At 41.9% G+C, this 21,329-nt stretch overlaps 3 protein-coding genes across 3 annotated transcripts; 1 reads left to right on the top strand and 2 right to left on the bottom strand.

The window, feature by feature from the left end:
* Positions 1-402: 402 nt before the first annotated feature.
* nubp2 (nucleotide binding protein 2 (MinD homolog, E. coli)) lies at positions 403-3,621 on the top strand. The gene is made up of 7 exons (XM_070851423.1): positions 403-482; positions 1,005-1,120; positions 1,395-1,593; positions 1,844-2,001; positions 2,298-2,408; positions 2,547-2,616; positions 3,153-3,621. Exons 1-7 carry the CDS (start codon positions 467-469, stop codon positions 3,290-3,292), a joined length of 810 nt encoding a protein of 269 aa, XP_070707524.1. The 5' UTR covers positions 403-466; the 3' UTR covers positions 3,293-3,621.
* A 102-nt stretch (positions 3,622-3,723) lies between these two features.
* atp6v0cb (ATPase H+ transporting V0 subunit cb) lies at positions 3,724-12,039 on the bottom strand. The gene is made up of 3 exons (XM_070851424.1): positions 11,767-12,039; positions 5,893-6,076; positions 3,724-5,256 (listed from the first exon to the last, which is right to left on the bottom strand). The coding sequence occupies exons 1-3, from the start codon at positions 11,834-11,836 to the stop codon at positions 5,052-5,054; spliced, it is 459 nt and encodes a 152-aa protein (XP_070707525.1). The 5' UTR covers positions 11,837-12,039; the 3' UTR covers positions 3,724-5,051.
* Positions 12,040-15,298: 3,259 nt separating this feature from the next.
* On the bottom strand, positions 15,299-21,329 carry tbc1d24 (TBC1 domain family, member 24). Its single transcript, XM_070851652.1, has 6 exons — positions 20,317-21,329; positions 19,115-19,273; positions 18,527-18,590; positions 17,833-17,928; positions 16,678-16,924; positions 15,299-16,569 (listed from the first exon to the last, which is right to left on the bottom strand). Exons 1-6 carry the CDS (start codon positions 21,303-21,305, stop codon positions 16,415-16,417), a joined length of 1,710 nt encoding a protein of 569 aa, XP_070707753.1. The 5' UTR covers positions 21,306-21,329; the 3' UTR covers positions 15,299-16,414.

The following is a 21,329-nucleotide window of genomic DNA, read 5'->3' as shown; positions in this document are numbered from 1 at the left end:
GATCTATGCAGGGGGAGGAGTTTGTGATAATTTATTTAGTCACCTTTATCTAGGTGGGGGATACCAACTGTGGCATGTGATGTAGAGACGTCATGAGTGACCTGCTGGCTTTATAACACAAGCAAGGAAACACCCAATGAGCCATTTACCCAGTTAAGGACAAAAAGTGAATAAATGTAGGGTTTTCCAACAATCTGGGAAAATAATGACGTATATCTGGAGTCTAGAGTCAAACACATCTAAAAGATTTAAGTAACAGAGGCACAGTTTAACCATCACTTTGTCTCTGTTTCTTGTGGTGTCCCTGAATGCACCACGAAGTGCACCGACAGCTTATTGGTGACACTGGTAGAGAGGCGGGACTTAGGTGTAACATGCGCTGTGTGATTAGTTGGATGGGCATGACGACATACGGAAGTAGTAGATCCCTGTACTGTGCGCATGATTAATACACCGAATACAAAATATGGAACAAAAAGATGGTAAGACGAAGTTTGTCTTTATCCGCAGAGTTAATCAGGAGGTCACGTCGCTATTCGTAGGAGTGTATCCTCGCTTATTAACGATGGCAGCTGTTAGAAACTGTAGCTTGTTTCATAACAGTTACCAGTTACAGCTTAGCTAACTGGCTAGCCGATGCTAATTGAAAATGAGCTAAAATAAAGAAAAAATCAGCTTTATCAGCTGCTAAAACGACCAACATCGGAGCTGACTGAATTTTTTCAAACTCTTAGAGAACTTATTGCTTACATGGTTAACGATGTTAAACATTAAACATTATTTCCAAGGATGTCCAACCTGCTAATGTTGAACTTGTGAACCTGGGTGATGAAACATTACGACGGTCCCTGACTGCAACATGTCTGTCTAACGCTAGTTTCTGCCCACTCTGTTGTCAGTTGTGTCACATTTTAAAGACATTTAAAGTTTAGAAGTAAACTTTCATGTATCCACTGCTCTCACGCTGAACTGAACAGTTTTCTTTTTTCTCCTTTTCACGTGAGACGGGAACTTGGCCCAGGTCCGGCACGTTGTGCTGGTCCTGTCAGGGAAAGGAGGAGTGGGCAAGAGCACCATCACCACAGAGTTAGCACTGGCTCTAAGGCATGCTGGGAAGAAGGTGAGCTCAAACACCAGCTGTGAGTGTGTGTGCAGTAGAGTACAGCTTTGCTGACATGTTGTTATCCTTTTTAAAACACAGAGGAACTGTTATGGTTAGAGACTATATGGTTATGATGTGTGTACTCAAACAGTACTGTAAATATTATCTACTAAATAGTCCACGTTTAGTTCTGTTTCCTTCTGTGCACAATACCTGAAGTGCATTGATACAAATGTCAAAGAACGAGCATCATAAGTAAACAGTCTAATAAACTAAACCCTGGGTGCATCAGGTAGGCATCCTAGACGTTGACCTGTGTGGGCCCAGTATCCCCCGCATGCTGAGTGTGGGCCGGCCTGATGTGCACCAGTGTGACGCAGGATGGGTGCCTGTCTACACCGATGCCCAGAAGAGCCTCGCCCTTATGTCCATCGCCTTCCTGCTGGAGGACCCAGACGAGGCAGTGGTGTGGAGGGGGCCGAAGAAAACGGGTATGCCATTAAGCCATTGTCCTGGTCTGTGGCATCATTTAATCATGTGGGCACAGCAAACAGATGATCTGTGTTTTGGATGGAATCACACTGACAAATATAAGAAGGAATAATCATTGTGATCTGCTGTTTGTCTTCTCTAACATCTATGTCACAACACAAACCCCTGTGCTGCATGTTTGGCACTTGCTCTTGAACTCACCCTTTTCTGCCCGATATCCTCTCTATTCCTGAACGTCCTGTCCTGCAGCTTTGATTGGCCAGTTTGTGTCAGACGTAGCGTGGGGAGAGCTGGATGTGCTGCTGGTGGATACACCGCCAGGGACGTCTGATGAGCATCTGGCCGTACTGGAGAACCTCAAAAAAGTCCACAAAGTGGATGGAGCCATTTTGGTCACCACACCTCAGGTACTTACTAATGTGGAGAGATTCTACTGTCCATAGAAGGATCATGTAAACTCAATAAAGCATATTTGTGACACAGTAAGGAACCTGCATGTGTTTGGAAAAAAGGAAGTTTACCAGTGTTGTGGCCCTATTGTTGTTAACAGCTCATCATTGCCCCCATCTCCATAATTAGAAATATACCTAATACTGTATGTGCAATCTATAAATCCACCAAACTGTCAGATTTTCTAGCCTGAAGCCTATTAAAGATGCATGACATCCAGTGAAGTGTTCTTCTGGCCTTGTGCTGGCTACAGGCAGTGTCCACGGGGGATGTGAGGCGAGAGATCACCTTCTGCAAGAAGACGGGTGTACGGATCCTGGGCATCGTAGAGAACATGAGTGGCTTCGCCTGTCCGCACTGCTCTGTGTGTAAACCCTCATACAATTCTTTGTAATCTTCAATTTGGTCTAAATACTCAAATTGATATTCACCAAAACACATACTTGTTTTTTTTTGTCAAGGTCAGATTTAATCCATTTGATCTAATATTCTCTCTTTTCAGGAGTGCAGCAATATATTCTCAAAGGGTGGAGGTGAGGAGTTAGCCAAGCTGACTGGGTCAATATTCCTAGGTAAGATCAATGGGATTGAGGTGCGCGTAATGTTAGCTTCCAACCACAAGGTGTCACAACACGCTGCAATTGCACATCACTCCTCACCCACCATTCATGATTTAGGAGGCATTTTACATCACTGCCATGCTGATAAAATGGTCGGTACAGATTTCAGTGCAGCAGCACGTTCTAATTTCCTCAGCGAGGGCACAATAAATGCTTATCAATAATTCTTGGTCAGATGAGTAGATCATTTAATGTTTTCCCTCAGCAGTTATCCGCTTTGCGTGCAGATCAATCACTTGAGTAATGATGCAGCTGTATCTGACAGCGCTGCATAGCTTTAGCAGTGCAAGTATTTGACAGATCAATGCAAACACTCACTTTATTCTCACTATTGATTCTCACGTATTAGTACCTTCATTGAGAGCGCTTCTTTCAGACTTGAAGTAGCTCTGAATGATTCAGCAGTGCTATGCTGTGTGATAAGTGGTGGTGCTGTTAACTGCTTCAGGTAAAAATCAGTAATCGACATTATGTGTTCTCCATTGCAGGCTCTGTGCCCTTGGATCCTCTCCTTAGCACCAGTATAGAGGAGGGCAAAGACTTCATGCAGTCATTTCCCCACAGTGCCACCTTCAGTGCCATCAGCAGTATTTCTCAGTCTCTCCTCAGCAGCTTCCAAACAGCTTGAGCCGATAATTCATTTGTTCCATATTCTGAATTGTGTTCACATTAGTCAGGAAATATTACGTGCTCTGCTGATGTAATGTCCATTTTGTTCTGTATGGTTAAATATATAAAACCATTTGATTGTCTGGTTTTATGCTTATTAAAAATCAGTGTCCGTCAATAGTACAATACAGGCTTTGTCTGCTTGTTATCTTTCAGAGCTGCAGTTGCAGTTCAAGGCGTTAACCACAGTGTAAAGATTAACAGCTCTGACCACACAGGAAGAGATTAATACTGCAAAACAGCAACTCATTTCATCTATTTTACAGCAAATTTAGACACCACTTAGTACTAAACATACCAAGCCATGCTGCCTGTATAAGACAGTGTCACAGTAAAAAATATACAGTACTGAAAACACTCCATTTTGTGCGTTTAAAAGCCAGTCAAATCTAAGTTGGAATCTCTTTTAATTCGATTGTGACACACACGTCGACACATCAGGATAAATTCAATACCAGTGGTAATACAGGATTGGAGACCGGCGCTTCAGTTAATGCGTCAGCAGCAGTTCCATTTTCAGAAAACAAAGTCCAGATCAAATCAGACCAGTCCTTGGATGAAACTAGGCCAAACATGAACACTAATCCCACTGGATTCCTGCTGCACGCTACGAACGATACCATCAAGTCTTCTTCTGTCATTTAAGCTCGATTTAGTTTTTTTTTTTTTTTTAAGAAAGGATCTATATGACAATAAACTACCTATTTGATCTGGATTCATTCTTCTGAAACTAGCCTGCTCTTCAGCTTCATATCCAACAGCAACAAGACACTGAAACCCATGCAGGATTTTAATGGCTGGAATGTGGAAGAGATGAAGTACAGTCACAGATGAAGGAAGGAGGGAGGGAGGGGTGAATAAGATGGAGAGGAGTTGAAGTTTGGAAATTACACTTGTGAGACCCAACACGGGGCACACACACCTTTAATGCAAACAGCAGCACTACAGGAAAAAACACTGAAGTTTGAGAATGTTTGCGTAATGATTAGAATACAGCTACACACAAAACTCCCACTTCACCAGCAACATACTAAAGGCAATCTTAATTATAAACCAAGAATTACATCCAGAGGAATTCCAACCACTTATCACAATTACCCCACAGTGCATTAAATCTATCTATATAGATATTTATATGTATGTATGTATATATATGTATAATATATCCTGGGGAATTAAAGACTTTTGCTGCATTTAACAGTTCCATGAACAATTTCTTATAAATAAAATCAGTGGAAAAAAATCGTAAGTCCATATACATTTCTCTTTACAAATAGATCCTCAAGATTAATGCAGAAATTGTGTCAACTCCCAAGTTGATGTGGGAGGAGAAAAAGCTGTGCGGCCCTTTGGTCAGCTCTCTTAAGACCAGAAGCCAGGCTGCCTCGGCTGGCCTCGAGGCCTGATATAAGCGGAGGGAAAAAAGGAATCTTCATCATACAACTGTTTGAAACACACACACACACACACGCACACACACATACACACAAGACAGACAAATCACTACATTGCGCATTTACAAGTTGACTATCAAATTGGGACGACTGTACACATTGCTGAGATAAGACCATATTATGGAGCCATTTTAATTCATTTTTCCCCCCGACTTCACTTCTTTCATCTTGTGTGGCAGAAATTTTACAATTTTTTTCCCCATTTACACTTTTTCTCCAGCAGCAACATAAAGGACAGATCTTGTAGTGGAGATGTTTGGGTGTTTATTTCGTGGAGAGGATGAGGGCAACAATGAGCCCGTAGAGACCCAAGACCTCAGCGAAAATCAAAATGAGGATCATGCCCACAAAAAGCCTCGGCTGCTGAGCTGTGCCCCTCACGCCTGCGTCGCCCACGATGCCGATTGCGAAGCCTGCTGCCAGCCCACTGAGGCCCACGCTCAGCCCAGCGCCCAGATGGAGGAAACTCCTGCACACACAGACGAGCGTTAGTCTGCACAGGCCATGCTGACTATTACTTGATGAGAGTATTTGCTTAAACAATTTAAGCGACTGAGAACACTTTTAAATAAATATGCAAAACTCAGAGCATCTTTAACATTTGTGTAGCTGTGATCATAGCCTGTAATGCCTGCATGGAGCGAGAGGTTTTCTAAACAGTTTTAAAATGATAATGCTGGTGTTATCATAGCAGCCAGAGTCATTAAACATTAGACTGTGCTCTTTGTAACAGTGGTTTATGTCATTCAGTACAACAGTATGACTCGTGTGCAATAGTTCGATTAGTGGAGTTGTATCAAGGCAGTAACTTAGTGGGAAGAATTTGTTCTTGGTTTTGGTCACTTCGGGGGCTTTGATGAGACTAACTGATTAAGTAACACCAGTATCTATGCACTTGCTTCACTGTTTTTGTTATGGCTTATGTTGAGCCGGACATATGACAGGGTCATATCCCTACTTTGTTACTACCAATTAAATGAGCCTTTCCAACTCAATTTTGCCACTGAATTAAAAAAAAATAAAAATACATGAGATGTTGACAAATGAATAAAAAGGAAATGTAGACAACACATGTCTCAAAATATGAGTGGTCAACTGAACTCACTTGTAGAGGCTGATCTTATCGGTGATGCCGTTGGCAATCAGCACTGCTACTACCAGGCCGTAGATGGCTATAATACCCGCCATGACCACGGGGATGATTGACTTCATGATGAGCTCCGGCCTCATCACGGACATGGCGGCGATCCCTGTACCGCTCTTGGCTGTGCCATAGGCTGCTCCCAAGGCTGGCAGGGAAGAGGGAGAAGACGACGTTTATTAATAAAGACAAGACGGCACACTGGAGCAAACAATACAATGCAAGTTACAATAGGCCAGCAGGCTGACAACAGAAACCAGTGGGCAGAGCTGAATAATGAAGAAGAAGTGAAAGAAGAGATGGAGCAACAATACGACAACTGTTACAGTTTCAGTTCCCCTTAAAAATCCAACATGGCTCCACCTGGGGAATTTTGCTGGTGTCAAAATCATCTATGACATTTTTGATAAAGATACTATGTGACCAAAAATCAGTTGTCAGTCAATTCGTCAAGTCATCTGATCTCCTCGAACTGCTTCAGCCCTTGTATTTTCAGAAGTGACAGCTGCAGAGTTCTCAATCACTCTCTGAATGAAAAAAGCCTCATTAGGTTTAAATACACAAGGAACTGCTGACATCACAGTAGAAGCAGGATGCCACATCTCCAGAGACCGCATCAGTGTGGGGTGGGGGCCTAGTAGTGCACACTCTGCTCTGTGAGTCGTCTCTGGCCAGCATCACTGTAATGTGGCAGGGAAGGAGGAGAACAAAAAGCTCCATCAGCATATTAGCTCTGTGGGGCCGTGACGCTGAAGGGAAAACATAGTGCCACCTACGTCACACACGACAAGGTCTGACTGCAGGAGGAGAGGGAAAAAGAGAAAAATCAATGATCATTCAGCTCTAAAATTAGAAGCCATATATAACCAAATTTAGAACAGCAACTGTCCATTAAGAACTGGTTTCACGGCAACAAAGCTGAATAGCTTTCCAGTGAGATGAGTGAGACAAATTTGTTTATACAGCCCAATGTCAGAAATCTGCATCAGGGGGCTTTACAATCTGTACAGCATACAATTCCCTCCATCCTTAGATTTTCAATTTGGATAACACCCCATCAAGCCCAGAGTGGAAGAAGCCTCATGAAGAGCCACAGAGGGATTCTTCAAAGACAGACATGCGATGGATGTCATGTGTACAGAATAGACCAACAAAAATCTCCTACAATATCCAACAAGGCCTGTCAGAGCAGGGCAGTGTGTCATGAATCAGGGACAAGCTGGTCTGATAAGATTGCCCCTCCCTTCAGGTGTGTGTGCATGCATGTGAGCATAAATGTGAACATGTTCATTTCCTCATCCACTCCAAAGGCAAGGCTAATCACACTCTTCACCGCAATATTTTAGTTTTGATTTCTATCACGGGAACAGAAGCAGGCAGGAAATTCTCAATGAAGCAACACTAACAACATGGACGACAGTGAACGTAACACAGAACAGGATCATTCCAAAAAGGAGGACTCTTATCAGCCAAGACAACCCAGGCTTCTTCTGTCGCATGGACGTGGTTTGGGTATCAATCGTCTACCACCGACTAGAAAACTGTACTTTGTAAATTAAGCTGCCTCTTTGTACTTTGTAAATTAAGACAGAAACACCACTAGCCTCTTTCACCACCTACGCAAGAATCTTGATATGTATTGTTATGTGGAAATGAAATGACCTATAAGACCATATGAGATTTTGGTCATAATGCAGAGACCGACCGTCTGCCTGATGTGGCTGCTCTACTGCATTGACAAAACATGCCAAAGCTAGTTGTTGCTTGTATGCAATTTGTGAACAGACTGGCCACATAACAGTCAGTAAAACACCAATTACCTTTGCAAAGAAATATCAAAAAAGAGAGAGCAAAAATGCAGCCTTTGACACGCTGATCTTGTCATATCATTGGACCCAGCAAAGTAGTTTTCTTGCCTCTTCATAGCCAACACATAGTGTTGATGATTAAATCTGAAACGTCTCTTGAGGGATCATCTTGTGAGACAGCCTTTTACATACAGTTGGAGGTGCTCTGCCCCATTCTCTCTCATTTCATGGGACAATGTGTTGAGCTAGCCTGGGGATAGCTCTGGTTAACAACACAACTAGCTGTGAGGCTTTCTGGTAAATGGATCTGGGCAGACAAGAAGATGATGTGGGCCAATCTTCAAATGGCACATGGCAGTCAGCCACGTCCCTCTCTACTTATACTGATTTATCTCCAGACTGATGCCATCAATACAAGGTTAAATCACTCCTGCCCATCTACAGGAATGTCTTTGAGAAAACTGGGCACTGTCTAAGCCCTGATAAACGTACAAGATAGATCATCTTCCTTTCGGTTTTGACTTCCAGCACAAACTAGTGTACATCACATCAAACAAGAGGACTTATACCTGCATGAGGAAGGACAAACTATCTCAGCAGCTGAAAATACAAACTGACAAAGACAGCAGATCCAATGAGGATATTTTTTCGAAATAGAATAGAGAAAGAAAAAAAAAAAAAAGCACCTTTAGGACAATATTCTGGGAACACCTTAGTCTTCTCTGAACAGCTGTTTCTTTTGGTCATCCATCAACAACCTGTGTAGTATGTTACCTTCAGTAACGTTATCCTCCGACCTTTCTTGGTAAGCTTGGCCTCACTGAAGTGTGACAGGTGAGGGTTGACGGAGAAACACTGGAGTCTTCAAACACTGCCATTCTGTCCTGATGATTAAAGGTTTGATGTGTGGCAGGGCGACTTCTACAATGGTGCCGAGGCACAACCTCTGGGTTTTAATCCTAATCCCCTAATCTTAGGTAAAGAGCTTTTACCATTTTCTTTTTTCCTCCCTGCAGAATATCTGATGTATGGGATGCCCTTGTGACGTCTTGTGATGTCAGAGCAGGAGCTGCCTGCAGCTAGGGGTGATCTTGCATGCAATATGCCCATGCAATATACAGCAGCAGCAGCAGTCTGCTGAAAGGGGAAACACTGATTTTTAAGAAGTGAATGAAAAAAAAAATCATGAAGGTCATGATTGTAAAAACATTTTCCTGTTTTACAAAACTGCATGCTGACTTTCACCTATATTGTGTAAAAATGTGAGGCAGGGTGCAGAAATTATGAGATTTGCTGAGCAATCTATTAAAGCTGAGGGAGCCTGAGCATAAATGCTGCCATCACCCAATGCAACTCTCCTTGAGAGAACAACAATGTGAACATTAACTTAAGGCCAAGCAATTAAAAACATTAATGACGAAGTTGAAAAAAATAACTAGTTACCAGGCTACCCTACATGCATGCTTACAACTGCACAGAATTGGTAATGACATGTGCCGCAGTGAAGCCGTTTTAAGCTGTGCAGCAAAGACGCATCTTAAAATTGTTGTCAACACCAGTATGAGTAGATTCATGTCAATTGTCTGAGATATGAGTTTGTTTTATATTTCAAGTTTCCTGACAAAGAATAAAATATGACCTGAAATATGAGTTGAAGTTGCACTGAAAGGGGTGTGAAAAAAGAACAACTGCAGCTCATCCCAGTATCATGGGAGTGGTGATTCTAATCCCATGGCTAATGGCACCTTGTGAGCATCATTTGTTTTAAGACAGGCATCATTAAGGGCAGTCCTGACAACAGGAGGTCATCACAAGACTACAAAACAACCAACTCACAAAATCACAGCATCCTACAGCGTGTTCCAGAAAATGGCTATTCTGAATTCTTCTGAAGTGCGTGTGGGTGTTTTTATTTGTTGATTAGAATAAGTGAGAAAATTTGGACCATCCACTTGAGAAACAAAGTGTGCCACATTACAATTTCTTGTCATTATTTTTGATATTTCACAAACTAAATGATGCATAAACCCCAAAAAGATAACACACTGATGATGACAATAAACATTGATTGCAGCCATAGGCATTCAGCTTCTGTGCACTAAAGGGACTAAGATCACAGAGGCATAAACTACAATTTCATGTCAATGACTCCACAACACACTAAGATCCTTAAAGCTGAAGCCAGGTGCCTGTCCATCCTATCACTACCACATCCGTTCTTTGTGCCAACATGATCCCCTCACTACTAGCTAATTCCCCAGCTGTCACTCCTTCACCACCGCAGACTAGTACAACTGCTGCTAGCTTCAAGAGTCGCCATCACCATGTTGCCCTCGCCTGTAGCTACACATTATAGCTATGACAAGATCAGGGTTGGCTTTGGCGTGCGGCAGCTACTCTTACTGTGCTGCCTAAGTTAATACATCAAACATTAATAACTAGGTTAGATTTATCTTTCAATATTTGAAATCTCTAGTTGAAAATGATTTTAGATTTCTCATTACCATGCAGCCCAGTGTGGTTTGTTGAGGCACATTATGGTGGGGATAGAATCCAAAGTTACAGTACGTAACTTTATAAAAAAAAAAAAATAGATTCAATCAATTTTCTGGTGATGTCCATCACTTAGAATCTATGTACCATTCAACACCATAAATGAGCCACTTTTGCCAAAAAGCCTCGAGCTACAGCAGGTCAAGCCCTCTGTTGATTTCCCATTGGAGCTGCTTTCATCCCACTAGCCACATGCTTGCCTTTTTCCTGTGATACAGCATACCATTCTTTGTCATGTGATTGAACTCTTGGATTAAAGAACTACAAATAATAAACCTGTAAATTATCCATAAAACAAGTGTCACCACTTATAAAACAATCTTGTTTCAAAGTTCACTTTCTGATCCACTTCCCACCTTCTATCCAAAAACACAGATATCAACAGTGGTCTTGCACTTAATATTTTGTCAAAATTTGCAATACTTTATCTGAACAGGTTCACTGCTAACTTGTTAACTTAAACATTTACATTAACATTTCACAGGATCAGCAGCATAGCAATTCCAAGTAAGAAGTCTCATCATGTGATAATCATGTGACCTTGTGTCATTCCTCTGAGCTATAAGGAAGTTAACCAGCTGATCCTGGTTTCCAATGGCCACACAATATGCGAGAAAAACCGGTTTCAGCTCAATATAAATTAGATGCGACATCATCTATTTGACAGATACCAAACAGTTTCAGTTTTAACACGTTATGTAGAAGACATCAGCTCAGTTATTCAGTGTTATTTATTGGTTACTGATCTCTACTTTCAAGCTACAATAAATTTCTTATAAACACTTATGACCTTTTGCCTTTGCAAACTTGCAGGCTTTAATGGTGCTTAAACCCTGCAAGTTCTACTGTGGCACTTTGTAGAAAAGGTGGGAATCAACCCAAGCTATATACCTCCTGCTAAGTGCAGCAAGCTAACAATCAGCAGACTGTATGAGGGATAAGGGGAATACGTTTTGACATTTTTATAATGACTGTTAAACAATTGGCACTTCTACAATAAGATGTTCACATTTCCTGAACAGTTAGCATCATCAGTCCTTTCCATTCGGGTAAAGCACACAGTGTACATAACCGAGCTAACGTTAAGCTAGCGCCAAAGCTAACTAATGTAGTCGTCATCAGCTAACCAGCCTTAACTAGTCTTTGCCGTCTGTCGTTGAACCAGAAGGGCTACCTGCTATAACTGCATCACCTAACTAACACAAACTAGTCACTGCCATTTTGAAAATTAACTAAAGCCACTGGCTGCTCCCAACTAGCTGTTAAGTCTAAATAAATGACAGCTGAAGATTAGCATTGCGACGTAACGTTAGCATGGCTAGCGGAAGGCTTTTACGAGAGCTCAATGGTTGACAACTCAGAGCACCCTGTGGAGAATGGTGTAAACGCAAAAAAGGTTGTTAACAGCAAAAACACACAGTAACATTTTGTAACCAATAAACATCTTAAATATTGAAGGTGATAATGTGATAATTACCGCTGAACACCATAGCCGCAGAGGCACCCATCACTGCGAAGAACGGAGCGTATTCGGGGCTTTCGGCCATTCTTTCTCACACAGTATAAAAATAAACTAAATATACAAAATTAAGTAGCAATGCCGACTCAAAAATCGCACTTAATAAAACCTATAGAAGGCCACGGACTTGATATGTAAAACCGTGTACACCAAGGACCGTCTGACCACCTCAGTAGCAGTGTAAACGGGACAGTCACGACTCTTCTGATAAATACCCGGCACAGCAGCACAAAATGGCGAAGCGGAAAATATCACCTGACTGGCCGTACGGATAAAACCTATCATCCTCTGGGTGTGGGGGCGCACTAAAACAAAGTTCGTTAATGATCTACTCTGCAACGGGGCGCATTTATGTAGCAAGACGAGTAGATTTAAAACGACAAATGACTTATTCCGCGCAAAGAAAGGGTTTTATATATAGTTTATTCATTTATTTATTTATTATTTTTTGAAGGTCACCCCTATCAGGCATCACTGTGGTGTGCTCCGCTGCAGGCTTCCCCTTTGATATCTACGCGTTCACCCTTCAAAAGCAGGAGGATGAAATGATGGGGATGAGCAGGAGGGTGTGGAGACACTGCTGATATTCAGAAAAAATGTGTTTGTATTATTCTAGAAATGAAATCAAGACAAGGTACAATTCATTCTAAGTGTCTGAGTAAATTATGCTATAAATCAGACTAAATGTGATGTGAATGTCATGCTTCAAAAGAACCCCACATTTGATTTAAGTGACCCCTTCACATCCCTAATGGTGCATATGTTCATACACATTTCTGCATTTTGCACCAGGACTCTACCATGCAGCAGAGGGTGGTTTACAGTCAGCTGTGATATGCAGCAACGTGGAGCGTGAGAGTGAGAGAATTTGAGTGTGTATGGTTGAATGTGTATGTGGTGGGGGGAGGGAGCCGAGAATCCCCATTCCACTGTATAGCTCCCAGCAAGTGCAGGCTCAGAGATCCAGAAAGAGGAGGGGAAGAGGGAGCTAGGACACCATGGGAGAGAAGAAGTGTGTGCGTGTGAGTGTGAGTCAGAGAGAGCTTGTGCAGTCCCCGTGCCTCCTCCTCCCTTCCCTCCATCCACCCCTTCATCCTGCTCCCTCTGCATTGCCCAGTCTAGTCAGCACCAGAGAAAGACCCCTCCCCCCATACCACTGTAAAGTCCCCTTCACTCGTGATGCAATTTCTACACCAGCATGGCAGGCCTTCCTTCCTTTCGAACACTTTACTCGGCCAACATCTTACTCCAGCTGCGAAATGCAAGGTTGCATTATGCAACGAGAATAAATCATTTTGGAGCGGGGATGATGTGTGAGTGTGCAGTGATGCATTTGTAACAACAAGGTCACAATGGATGAGATGAGATGATCTTCACCATGTTTCCTGTTAACTGCTGACTGACTGAACACTTACTGACCCAGGACTGACTCTTTTAGGTAGGTAGGGACGTCGCCTTCCTCTTGAGGTTGGATTACAATGTTCCTGCCTGAGATGTATTCTCAGCAGACATTTGCAACCAGGTCATTTACCAGCATGCTGTAATGTGATAGCCAGTGTATCCGCATGTTGTCATTTCTGTTTGTTTTGGGTGGATGGATGCAGGGAGTGGGTGGAAGGTCTTGTCCTTGGTGGCACCAATCTGTGGGGATTATGTGTTGATGGCTGGTTCTTCAGATGCTGTTTAAGGAAAAGAAAAGGGGAACTGTGAGAAATTCTCACGAGGGCATGATTCAATCAGGATACTATTCAAGATTCACTATTAAGTGTTTGCTTCTAATCGTTCATGTACAGTATGATGTGATTATACGTACTGTGTACAAGTAAGGATGTTGATGTGATTCTAGATCTAGATCCTTTATTCTTAGGTGATTCTTACTTTGAGATATAATCAGACCGGGAAACAGTTCCACATAGAGTCCCACTCTGTGTATGATTTACCCAGAAGAAGTTACTGAGCTAAGCTAATCAGGTTTGGCTTTTCTTCCACATGGCCAAAAACATGCATCCATCAAAAATGCCAATGTTGTGGAAAAGCTTTAATCCTGCATTAATCACAAATGTTTTCCTATATGACAGTTTGAAGAAAAAAATGTGAATTTTGAAGGACAGATATACAGTCCATAAAGCAGATTTGTGACATTTAATTATTAACACTGGATGACTTCTGGAAGCAGAGACCTCTCTCTCTCTCCCAATAACCACATTGCAATATTTAGTCTGTGAATGAAAACAGTATCTGTCGGGACCTCCTTAGTCTGCCTCTTAATCCCCTGTCCACAACCCCTTGTCATCTGAGGGGTGGGCGCTGGTCAAGGAGAGACCCATCTCAGTGTAGGGTTAAACACTTAAGCATCTTATTCCTCGAGGCTGGAAAGCATGGTTTTCAGGAGATGCGCCAGACCAACACCCAAAGGAGCAGCTAAATATAGAAGTGCATGTGCGATTAGCAGAGTGTGGATCCTGAATGAACAGCACAGCCTTGGCAAGTCAGAGTCAATGCCACTTACTGTAAAGAAGGAATTACTCAACCACTTTGCCATCTAAGATACTGCATTTTTCCTCATGCATTAGGCTGTGCCACACCCACTGCAAATGAATTGTCTATACATTCAAATAGAGCTCTACTACACAGCATCGACATTGACATGGAATGCTTTCTTGCTGACGTTTAGTCAAACGTTAGAGTCAGTTGCCAAAATGTGCACTGTGTATAGCAAATGCCTGTGAAGTGGGTCCGATTTCTTCATTAGGTTTCACTGAAATCTAACAGTGAGTTCAATGAGCTGAATTCTGCAATTCAGCTGATCATTAAAAGGATTTTGCTGTTATATTTGTAAGTATGTGACTCATCATCTGTTAAATATTTTCCAGTCATGCAGTTCACTGTCAGCTTCCACAAAGAGGAGACATCCAGACAAAAAATAGACAGTGTGCATCTCGGCGCACATATGAGTAATTTAATAGTGACACAGTTAGTGTTAAAGACCCTGACCTCCCTGTCATATGTAATTTACAACTGTTTCATTTCATTTATCTCCTCAAACTAGTTTTGACTTAAAACATGGATGTTTTCCCCACCACCTGGTTTTAATCTTGCAGCAAAATGCAAGTTTTTCTTTTAAACAAAATATCTACTAATAATCTTAAAATGGAAACATACAACTTGCCTTTGTTTTTGGGGATGAATGTATTATTACTATATTTGGCTCGGCAGGGTTACTGGTATTTTTACTATACCATGAAAAAAAAAATCACATTTTTCATATAAAGATATAGTAATCATACTCGCTGTAACATCTAAGAGTAGAGCACAAGAAGATGGGGAGTAGGGAGTTAGATTCATGGTCAGCTGACTTAAAAAGGCATCTGGCACACTTCTGTGACAGTCTACAGAAATGTAAGCCTCTCTTTGCTGGGACAGAGATGTGATAGATTTGGAAGAAACAAAGCAGAGCGAGCAAGAGACAACAAAACAAAGACAGAGTCACTTGCGCGATTGAACGTATATTGCTGTATTTTCACATGTAGAATACATTTGCAATTACTCAATTGATATTTCACTTGCGCACATGTTTGAACATAGATACAAGTAGGATGTATAACCCCGACAACACTTTGCCAACAGGACACAATTTTGGACTTCTTTTGTTACGATCTTCACACTGCAAAGGACGGAAGTAATGGGAAAGGAAGAGAAGGATGAACCAACTGCATTTATATCCAGTACTAATAGTACTTATAAATCAAAATAACCTTGAGATTTTTCTTAAAAAAAAAAAATAAAGTACTGTTATTCACAATAATATCCATATACTATACAAAGGAGAAACTGCCACTCATTGAAAAGAAAGCTTTGACATATGGTGCAAAATGGCAACACTCAAATTCACCACTGATATTCACAAACATTTACCTCATTAATTCATTTAGCTGGTCTCCCACTTATGTACAGCAAATCAGAGTGTGGGAAAATGACAGGACTTGACCAAAAATGTAGCTGACCTGGTCTTAATCGTAGTATTCCAACATTTAAAAACACGTCTCACCAAATCAACTCTTGACTTCACACACTTGATTGTAAACCTCATTTTATCAACATGGCCTGGTGCAGAGCTACCTATACAGTCAATTTGGCAGATTGAGATAAACCACAGAACAAAAGAGACTGAATTTACGTTCGGAAATTCAAATGTTTGAGCTCAGCATAAACATGAACACATCACAGCTGACATAAAGATACCCTCTAAATGAACCTTCAATCGGCTTTATCTGGAGTTGATCCTGGACACTTGCTTCACATTACCAGACACTTTAACACCAAAATACAAATCTGTAAATACAAAAATAAACAGAACAAACAAAAATATCAGATCACATGTTTAAATTTGGATTAACTGCATTAATAAATAAAAAATAGTTAATCATATATGAATTTTCAGGACGGATGTACTTCTGTTTGCATATCTGTGTTTTCCACAAACATTTTGCTGGACATTTTATATGTTTAAGTGTAAATATTGTGTGCATGAATAAGTAATAATGTATGTGTACAAGTCTGTATGAATGTAAATGCATGTATAAGTAGTGTGGGTTTGTGCACAGCTTTATGAGGCCATGGCATCCTGGAAGCCCCACACTTCTAGCAGTGAAACCTGGAAGCTCTCAGCACACAGGGGCGGGTTGTCGAAGGTGGCACATCTGCCACTGCGCCCATGGTTGAGCTCAGAGTCGATGTAGAGAGCGTTGCCTTCGCCTCCCCCTGATCAGATGCAAAAGAACACAGTCTGTATGAGTAACAAGTTGTTAAGTGCAAAGACTGCATTTCTGCAAATGGTTTTCACTCCGTTTAAACTAATAACTCACTCACCCACTATGATGGAGTCAAAGTTGCCAGCCATGAACATGGAAGTATTCTTGGAGTTAAGGTTGAAGTGGCGGGCGGAGAGGAAGGGCGACAGGTCTCCAGCAGCTTTTTCTGGCTGCTGTAGGCTATTGTTGTCTGGGTTTTGGCCCTCAGAGGAGGCTGTGTCTTCCTGGTCCTGAGTCTTGATGGAGGAGGCTAACTCAGGATGGCGGATAACCACCCACTCGTAGCGCTCAATCTCTGGCTTCAACTAGCGAGGGAAGCAGGCATTTATCATTAAATATACACACCTGAGCAACACACATTAAATGGAGAAGTACTGCACACTTATTTACATAAATGGAAATACCCATTTAGTCACAGTGTCACATATATACATGGTGACAAAAGTATCACCCAGTTCCCCGATTCTGAAACATGTCTCACTTTTATGTGTGAACTTTCTGTGTGCCTGTCCATATTCAAACTCTACATGTGAATTCTTCTGCACAGGTCTCTTTTGAAAAACAGATCATGAGCTCAATGAGACTTTGCTTTTAAATGAAGGATTAAATGAAATTAAATAAATAACTGATGGACAGCAGTCCTTGTCGACTGTCTCCTTTTTCCTCTGGTATCAGGTGAGATCCTGGTCAGATACTACTGGATTAGGTTACAGGAGTTTCCTATCTGTGCTTAGTGTGCTAGTGTTTTCTGGTGTGTGGGCTCAGACAGCACACGGCTGTGCATCAACACAGAGAGCCAAGTAAATAATTCAGACAGAAGGCATGAGAGAGCTGTGCTATTTCTGGCCTGGGAGCTATTATGACTAAAACTCAATGCTGCATTATCACAATCAGAAAAGAATGATGTGTGGATATTTTCACAGAGGAAGACACAGCAATCTTAGTATTGTGACTTGTGGCCTTCTATGCAGGTATTTTCATATTGGGAGCCAGACACAGGTAGGGCCAGTGACAGCGAAATCAACATGCGAACATGTGAAACCAGAGTGGATGGTACCCTCTGGTGGCCGCAGTGTGGTACTGCTCAAAATGTGAACATTCAATTTTCAAATGATCACTAAAAACCTTCTTAAACTGCACCAACATAAACAAAAAAGGAAAGATTTTTTGCTGAAAGGAATTTAGTAGGTCAAGATACTAAGAATAAACTCACCCTGAAGACAAAGCACTCCCCTGTGCCGAAGAAGCTCACTTTATTGCCTCCTCTCTTCCGCTCCTCCCAATCTGTGGACAGGAAGGCTCCACATACCTGAGGAGAAAAAAGAAACAAAAAAAAAATGGTTATCTCTTTGATTTGCACATCTACAATGGCTTCATTTGATAAAATAATTCAGAATTCATGCTAGTTGAAGATTGCTATATGTAAGCTACCAACATTCGTGCAGGGATGCCTCTGCAGCACCGTAATCCAATCATATGACACCCGTGTGGCCATGGCCTCTGACACCAATTCACAAAGCCCAAGACGAGAGCTAACACCTGAGTCTGTTTTGCAGTGCACAAAGCTGCTGTGGATCTTTCGAGTTATGACTGACTCGGTGTAGGTCAGTACAGAAGAGACTGTAGTGCACATCACATGCCAACGGCAAGTTTTGATATTGCTCACTGAAGTGCAGCTGCAGTCGGCAAGACTCATTTAATTCTGTCCTAACAAAGGACATAATATAAGATTTACATAATATTTAACATTATATTTGGCTATACATAACAGTCAGATGGGGAAACCTGAATATTAAGAGGATGTCAGAATATTATCATATCCTAGGTCAGCATTTTTAATCCTAATAATGCCCATCTAACGTGGGGGAATCATAAGAGAGTTTGCCGTCTATGTATGTGTTGCATACGTCTCCATCTGTGGTCCGGATGAGCAGCAGAGTGGGTTCGTAGCCTTCACAATGCGAGTAGAACCTGCAGGAAAAAGTGGAAGTTTACTTCATTGTGATTTAACAAACACCCAATATTGAATCTAAGGATTAAACTGCTGTCAATTGTTAATGGACCATGTAAGTACAACAGTGGTGTACTTTGGGGCTGCTAGATTTGCTAAAGCACACAGACATGTAAAGTTAAGTAAGGCGCTGCTTAAATATAGAACAAAACTCTCAGCTAATAGCTTCTTAATTACTAAAGACTAATTACTTCTGTTCCACTGTAGATATAGAACCAACTAATGGGGGGGTGAAAGAAATGCTTGACATAAAGACTGACTGTACAGGCAGTTACTGTGGACAGAACTTCTGTGTATAGAGGACGTTTAAGCAAAAAAACAAAATCAAAAACTTGACTTTACTTCCTCTTTGTCCTTCGGACAACAATTAAAGAACTTTTTCTATTATTTTTGGTTTACAGCTTTGCTTCCATATAGATTTATATTTTGTCAATAAATCAAATTCAAAAACTCAATGTACTGAGGTGGGCACTGGACAGTCTACCTGTTCAGGCTGCAACCATGGGTAGAGGTGGTGAAGAGGAGTTGTGGTTGGCACAGGGCAAAGCGCTCAGGGATCCATGACCAGATGTCCCGCATCTCCTTGGCAGTGACGATCTCAGAGGAGAAGGTGTCAGGGTTAAGTGCCAGCTGGACGTTTTGCCTGGAGACACCCCAAAAATACGGACACCAGGAGAGATGAAGAGGTACAGAATATGAGGCAGATCACACAGGAGGTGATGCAGACATCCTCAATTAAAGCAGATGATGGTGTTTATGTGTTAAGGTGATGCACTGATCATATGATACATTATTATAGAGTATGAATCCCTGTGTGCCAATGTAACAACATGCATTATTTGGAAAAAAAAAAAGAAATAGATCTAGAGAGAAGCATAGAGAAGAGAACCCACCTAAAACTGTGAAATAACCAATGTAGGAAACACAGGAGTGGAGTGAAGACGAGACAGAAGATGGTGGATGGAAAAACGTGGCACAAACCAAACAGAAATGAAACAACAGCATAATGTTAGACAAGGATGCAAGGGCAACTTAAACCACTCCCAAAAGCATAGCAGAGTATAAGACTTAAAAAGTGCAGGACATCCTTGCCAATGAGACAAATGAAACTCTAGTTTATAATATATTCTGTGTTGTCTAAATTGGTCCTGTACTATTTTAACGTCACATTCCTCTCGTTCTGTGCATACCGCTGTAACTTAATTTAGAGTCCAGGAACTGTGTCTGCTTTAATTATATCCAAGAAAGCCCATTCAAACCAGTGTGATAGAAATCTGGGAAAATAAACTAAATTTAATTTTGAATCAAATAAGTTAATTAATGTACAATATTCAAGTGTTAAATTGCCAAATATTGCATCTCATGTAGTGGCACCAAGACTATAACATTAACCAAACACAAAACGAAAAAGTAAAAATATTGGTAGCTTTATATTTTGAATAAATATATCAAATCCCCAAATATTTTCATTATTAATTATATTTGATGATAAAAATTACATCTAATCTCTCTGGAAGATAACCAAAATGCCTAGCAGAGCTGAATGTGATGGATTCCTGGTTCTTGCTGGCCATATAAACCACAAGTTTGCCAAGTAAGGCTACTAGAAGCAGCATGGTTTCTAGACAAAGGGCAACAGAAAGATGCTCGCAATTCACCACATAAAAATCATGTTATTGACTATACCGCTTCTGCTTGACAGTGATTCCTTTCTGCTGCAGGGACTTTTCATTTGTGAGCTGCAGCAGAGTGATCTCCTTCCGGCTGAACAGACGGATGGAGAAAGCCTTCTCTAGCAACTTGTCGGGTGAGACGGTGGAGGCAATGCCCTTGACGAAAGCTTGAATGTCCGCCCTAACTTTGCTTGAGTCCTGCTGCTGCTGGTTGCCCTGGCCTCCCTGGACCCCTGCTTTATGTTTGCGATAGAACTTGAGCAAGGCTATGGCCACGCGGAAGAGAATCTTGTAGCCCTCCACTAGGTAGACATCCAGGATCCTGACTATGTGGCTGAAAGGCAGGTCACCCAACACCCAACGCTGCCAGTCGGAGTAGACTTCAAGCACATCCTGCGCTGTGGCCACGATCAGTTTGTGGGCGGCTGTGCAGTACTTGTTGGCCAGGTCACCAAAAGTCATGCAGCTGGATTCATAGGCCAGGAAAGTCTGGTCCAGCAGTCGTTTGCCTGGCTCATTGCAGGCCAGTATGCGGCTGACGTGCTCAAAACACTGAGCTTCGTCTACGCTGAAGTGCAGGAGCAATGAAGTAACAGCCGGTAGTGACGGGCAGTGGGAGATATCTGGAAACTGTCCGGCCAGGCAGTTGATAATCTGATGGGCCGAGGTTACTGCATCTGTCTTCAGACAGTACCGTGGCACAGGACTCCCATCCACAAAATCTGGAAGTGGGATGTGGGAGGCGGGCTTCTTAGTGGCTGCATTTCCCATAAGGTCTCTGTATACTTCTGCATCTGGGGTAACTGTACGGCAGGGAATAGTTTTGATGAGCTGCTGGTAGACTTGTGCCCGAAGTTTGTGGTTTTTGGCCCAGTAACCCTGCCGAGCCATCTCTTTGAACTCTTTCAGGTCTTTACAGTCTACCTTGGTGGGCCCGCTGCTCTTGGCCAGATCACCCATCTGGTTCCAGTCCACAAAGTGGCCATAGTCTTCTTCAGCCATGGTGCTGGAAACTTGCTAGACTGC

Source organism: Pempheris klunzingeri, chromosome 20 (assembly GCF_042242105.1).
Source record: "Pempheris klunzingeri isolate RE-2024b chromosome 20, fPemKlu1.hap1, whole genome shotgun sequence".
NCBI lineage: Eukaryota > Metazoa > Chordata > Actinopteri > Acropomatiformes > Pempheridae > Pempheris > Pempheris klunzingeri.
The sequence above is the reverse complement of the archived record's forward strand: the minus strand, read 5'-3'. Positions and strand labels throughout refer to the sequence as shown.

Coding starts and splice junctions, on each gene's coding strand:
- nubp2 (XM_070851423.1), top strand. Junction 1,121..1,394: donor TAAGGCATGCTGGGAAGAAG/GTGAGCTCAAAC, acceptor TGGGTGCATCAG/GTAGGCATCCTAGACGTTGA. Junction 2,617..3,152: donor GACTGGGTCAATATTCCTAG/GTAAGATCAATG, acceptor TCTCCATTGCAG/GCTCTGTGCCCTTGGATCCT.
- atp6v0cb (XM_070851424.1), bottom strand. CDS start 11,836: ATGGCCGAAAGCCCCGAATACGCTCCGTTCTTCGCAGTGATGGGTGCC. Junction 6,077..11,766: donor TGCGGCTATGGTGTTCAGCG/GTAATTATCACA, acceptor CTTCCCTGCCAG/CCTTGGGAGCAGCCTATGGC. Junction 5,257..5,892: donor GATAAGATCAGCCTCTACAA/GTGAGTTCAGTT, acceptor CTGTGTGTGCAG/GAGTTTCCTCCATCTGGGCG.
- tbc1d24 (XM_070851652.1), bottom strand. CDS start 21,305: ATGGCTGAAGAAGACTATGGCCACTTTGTGGACTGGAACCAGATGGGT. Junction 19,274..20,316: donor ATCACTGTCAAGCAGAAGCG/GTATAGTCAATA, acceptor GGGTGTCTCCAG/GCAAAACGTCCAGCTGGCAC. Junction 16,570..16,677: donor CTTTGACTCCATCATAGTGG/GTGAGTGAGTTA, acceptor GCATCTGATCAG/GGGGAGGCGAAGGCAACGCT.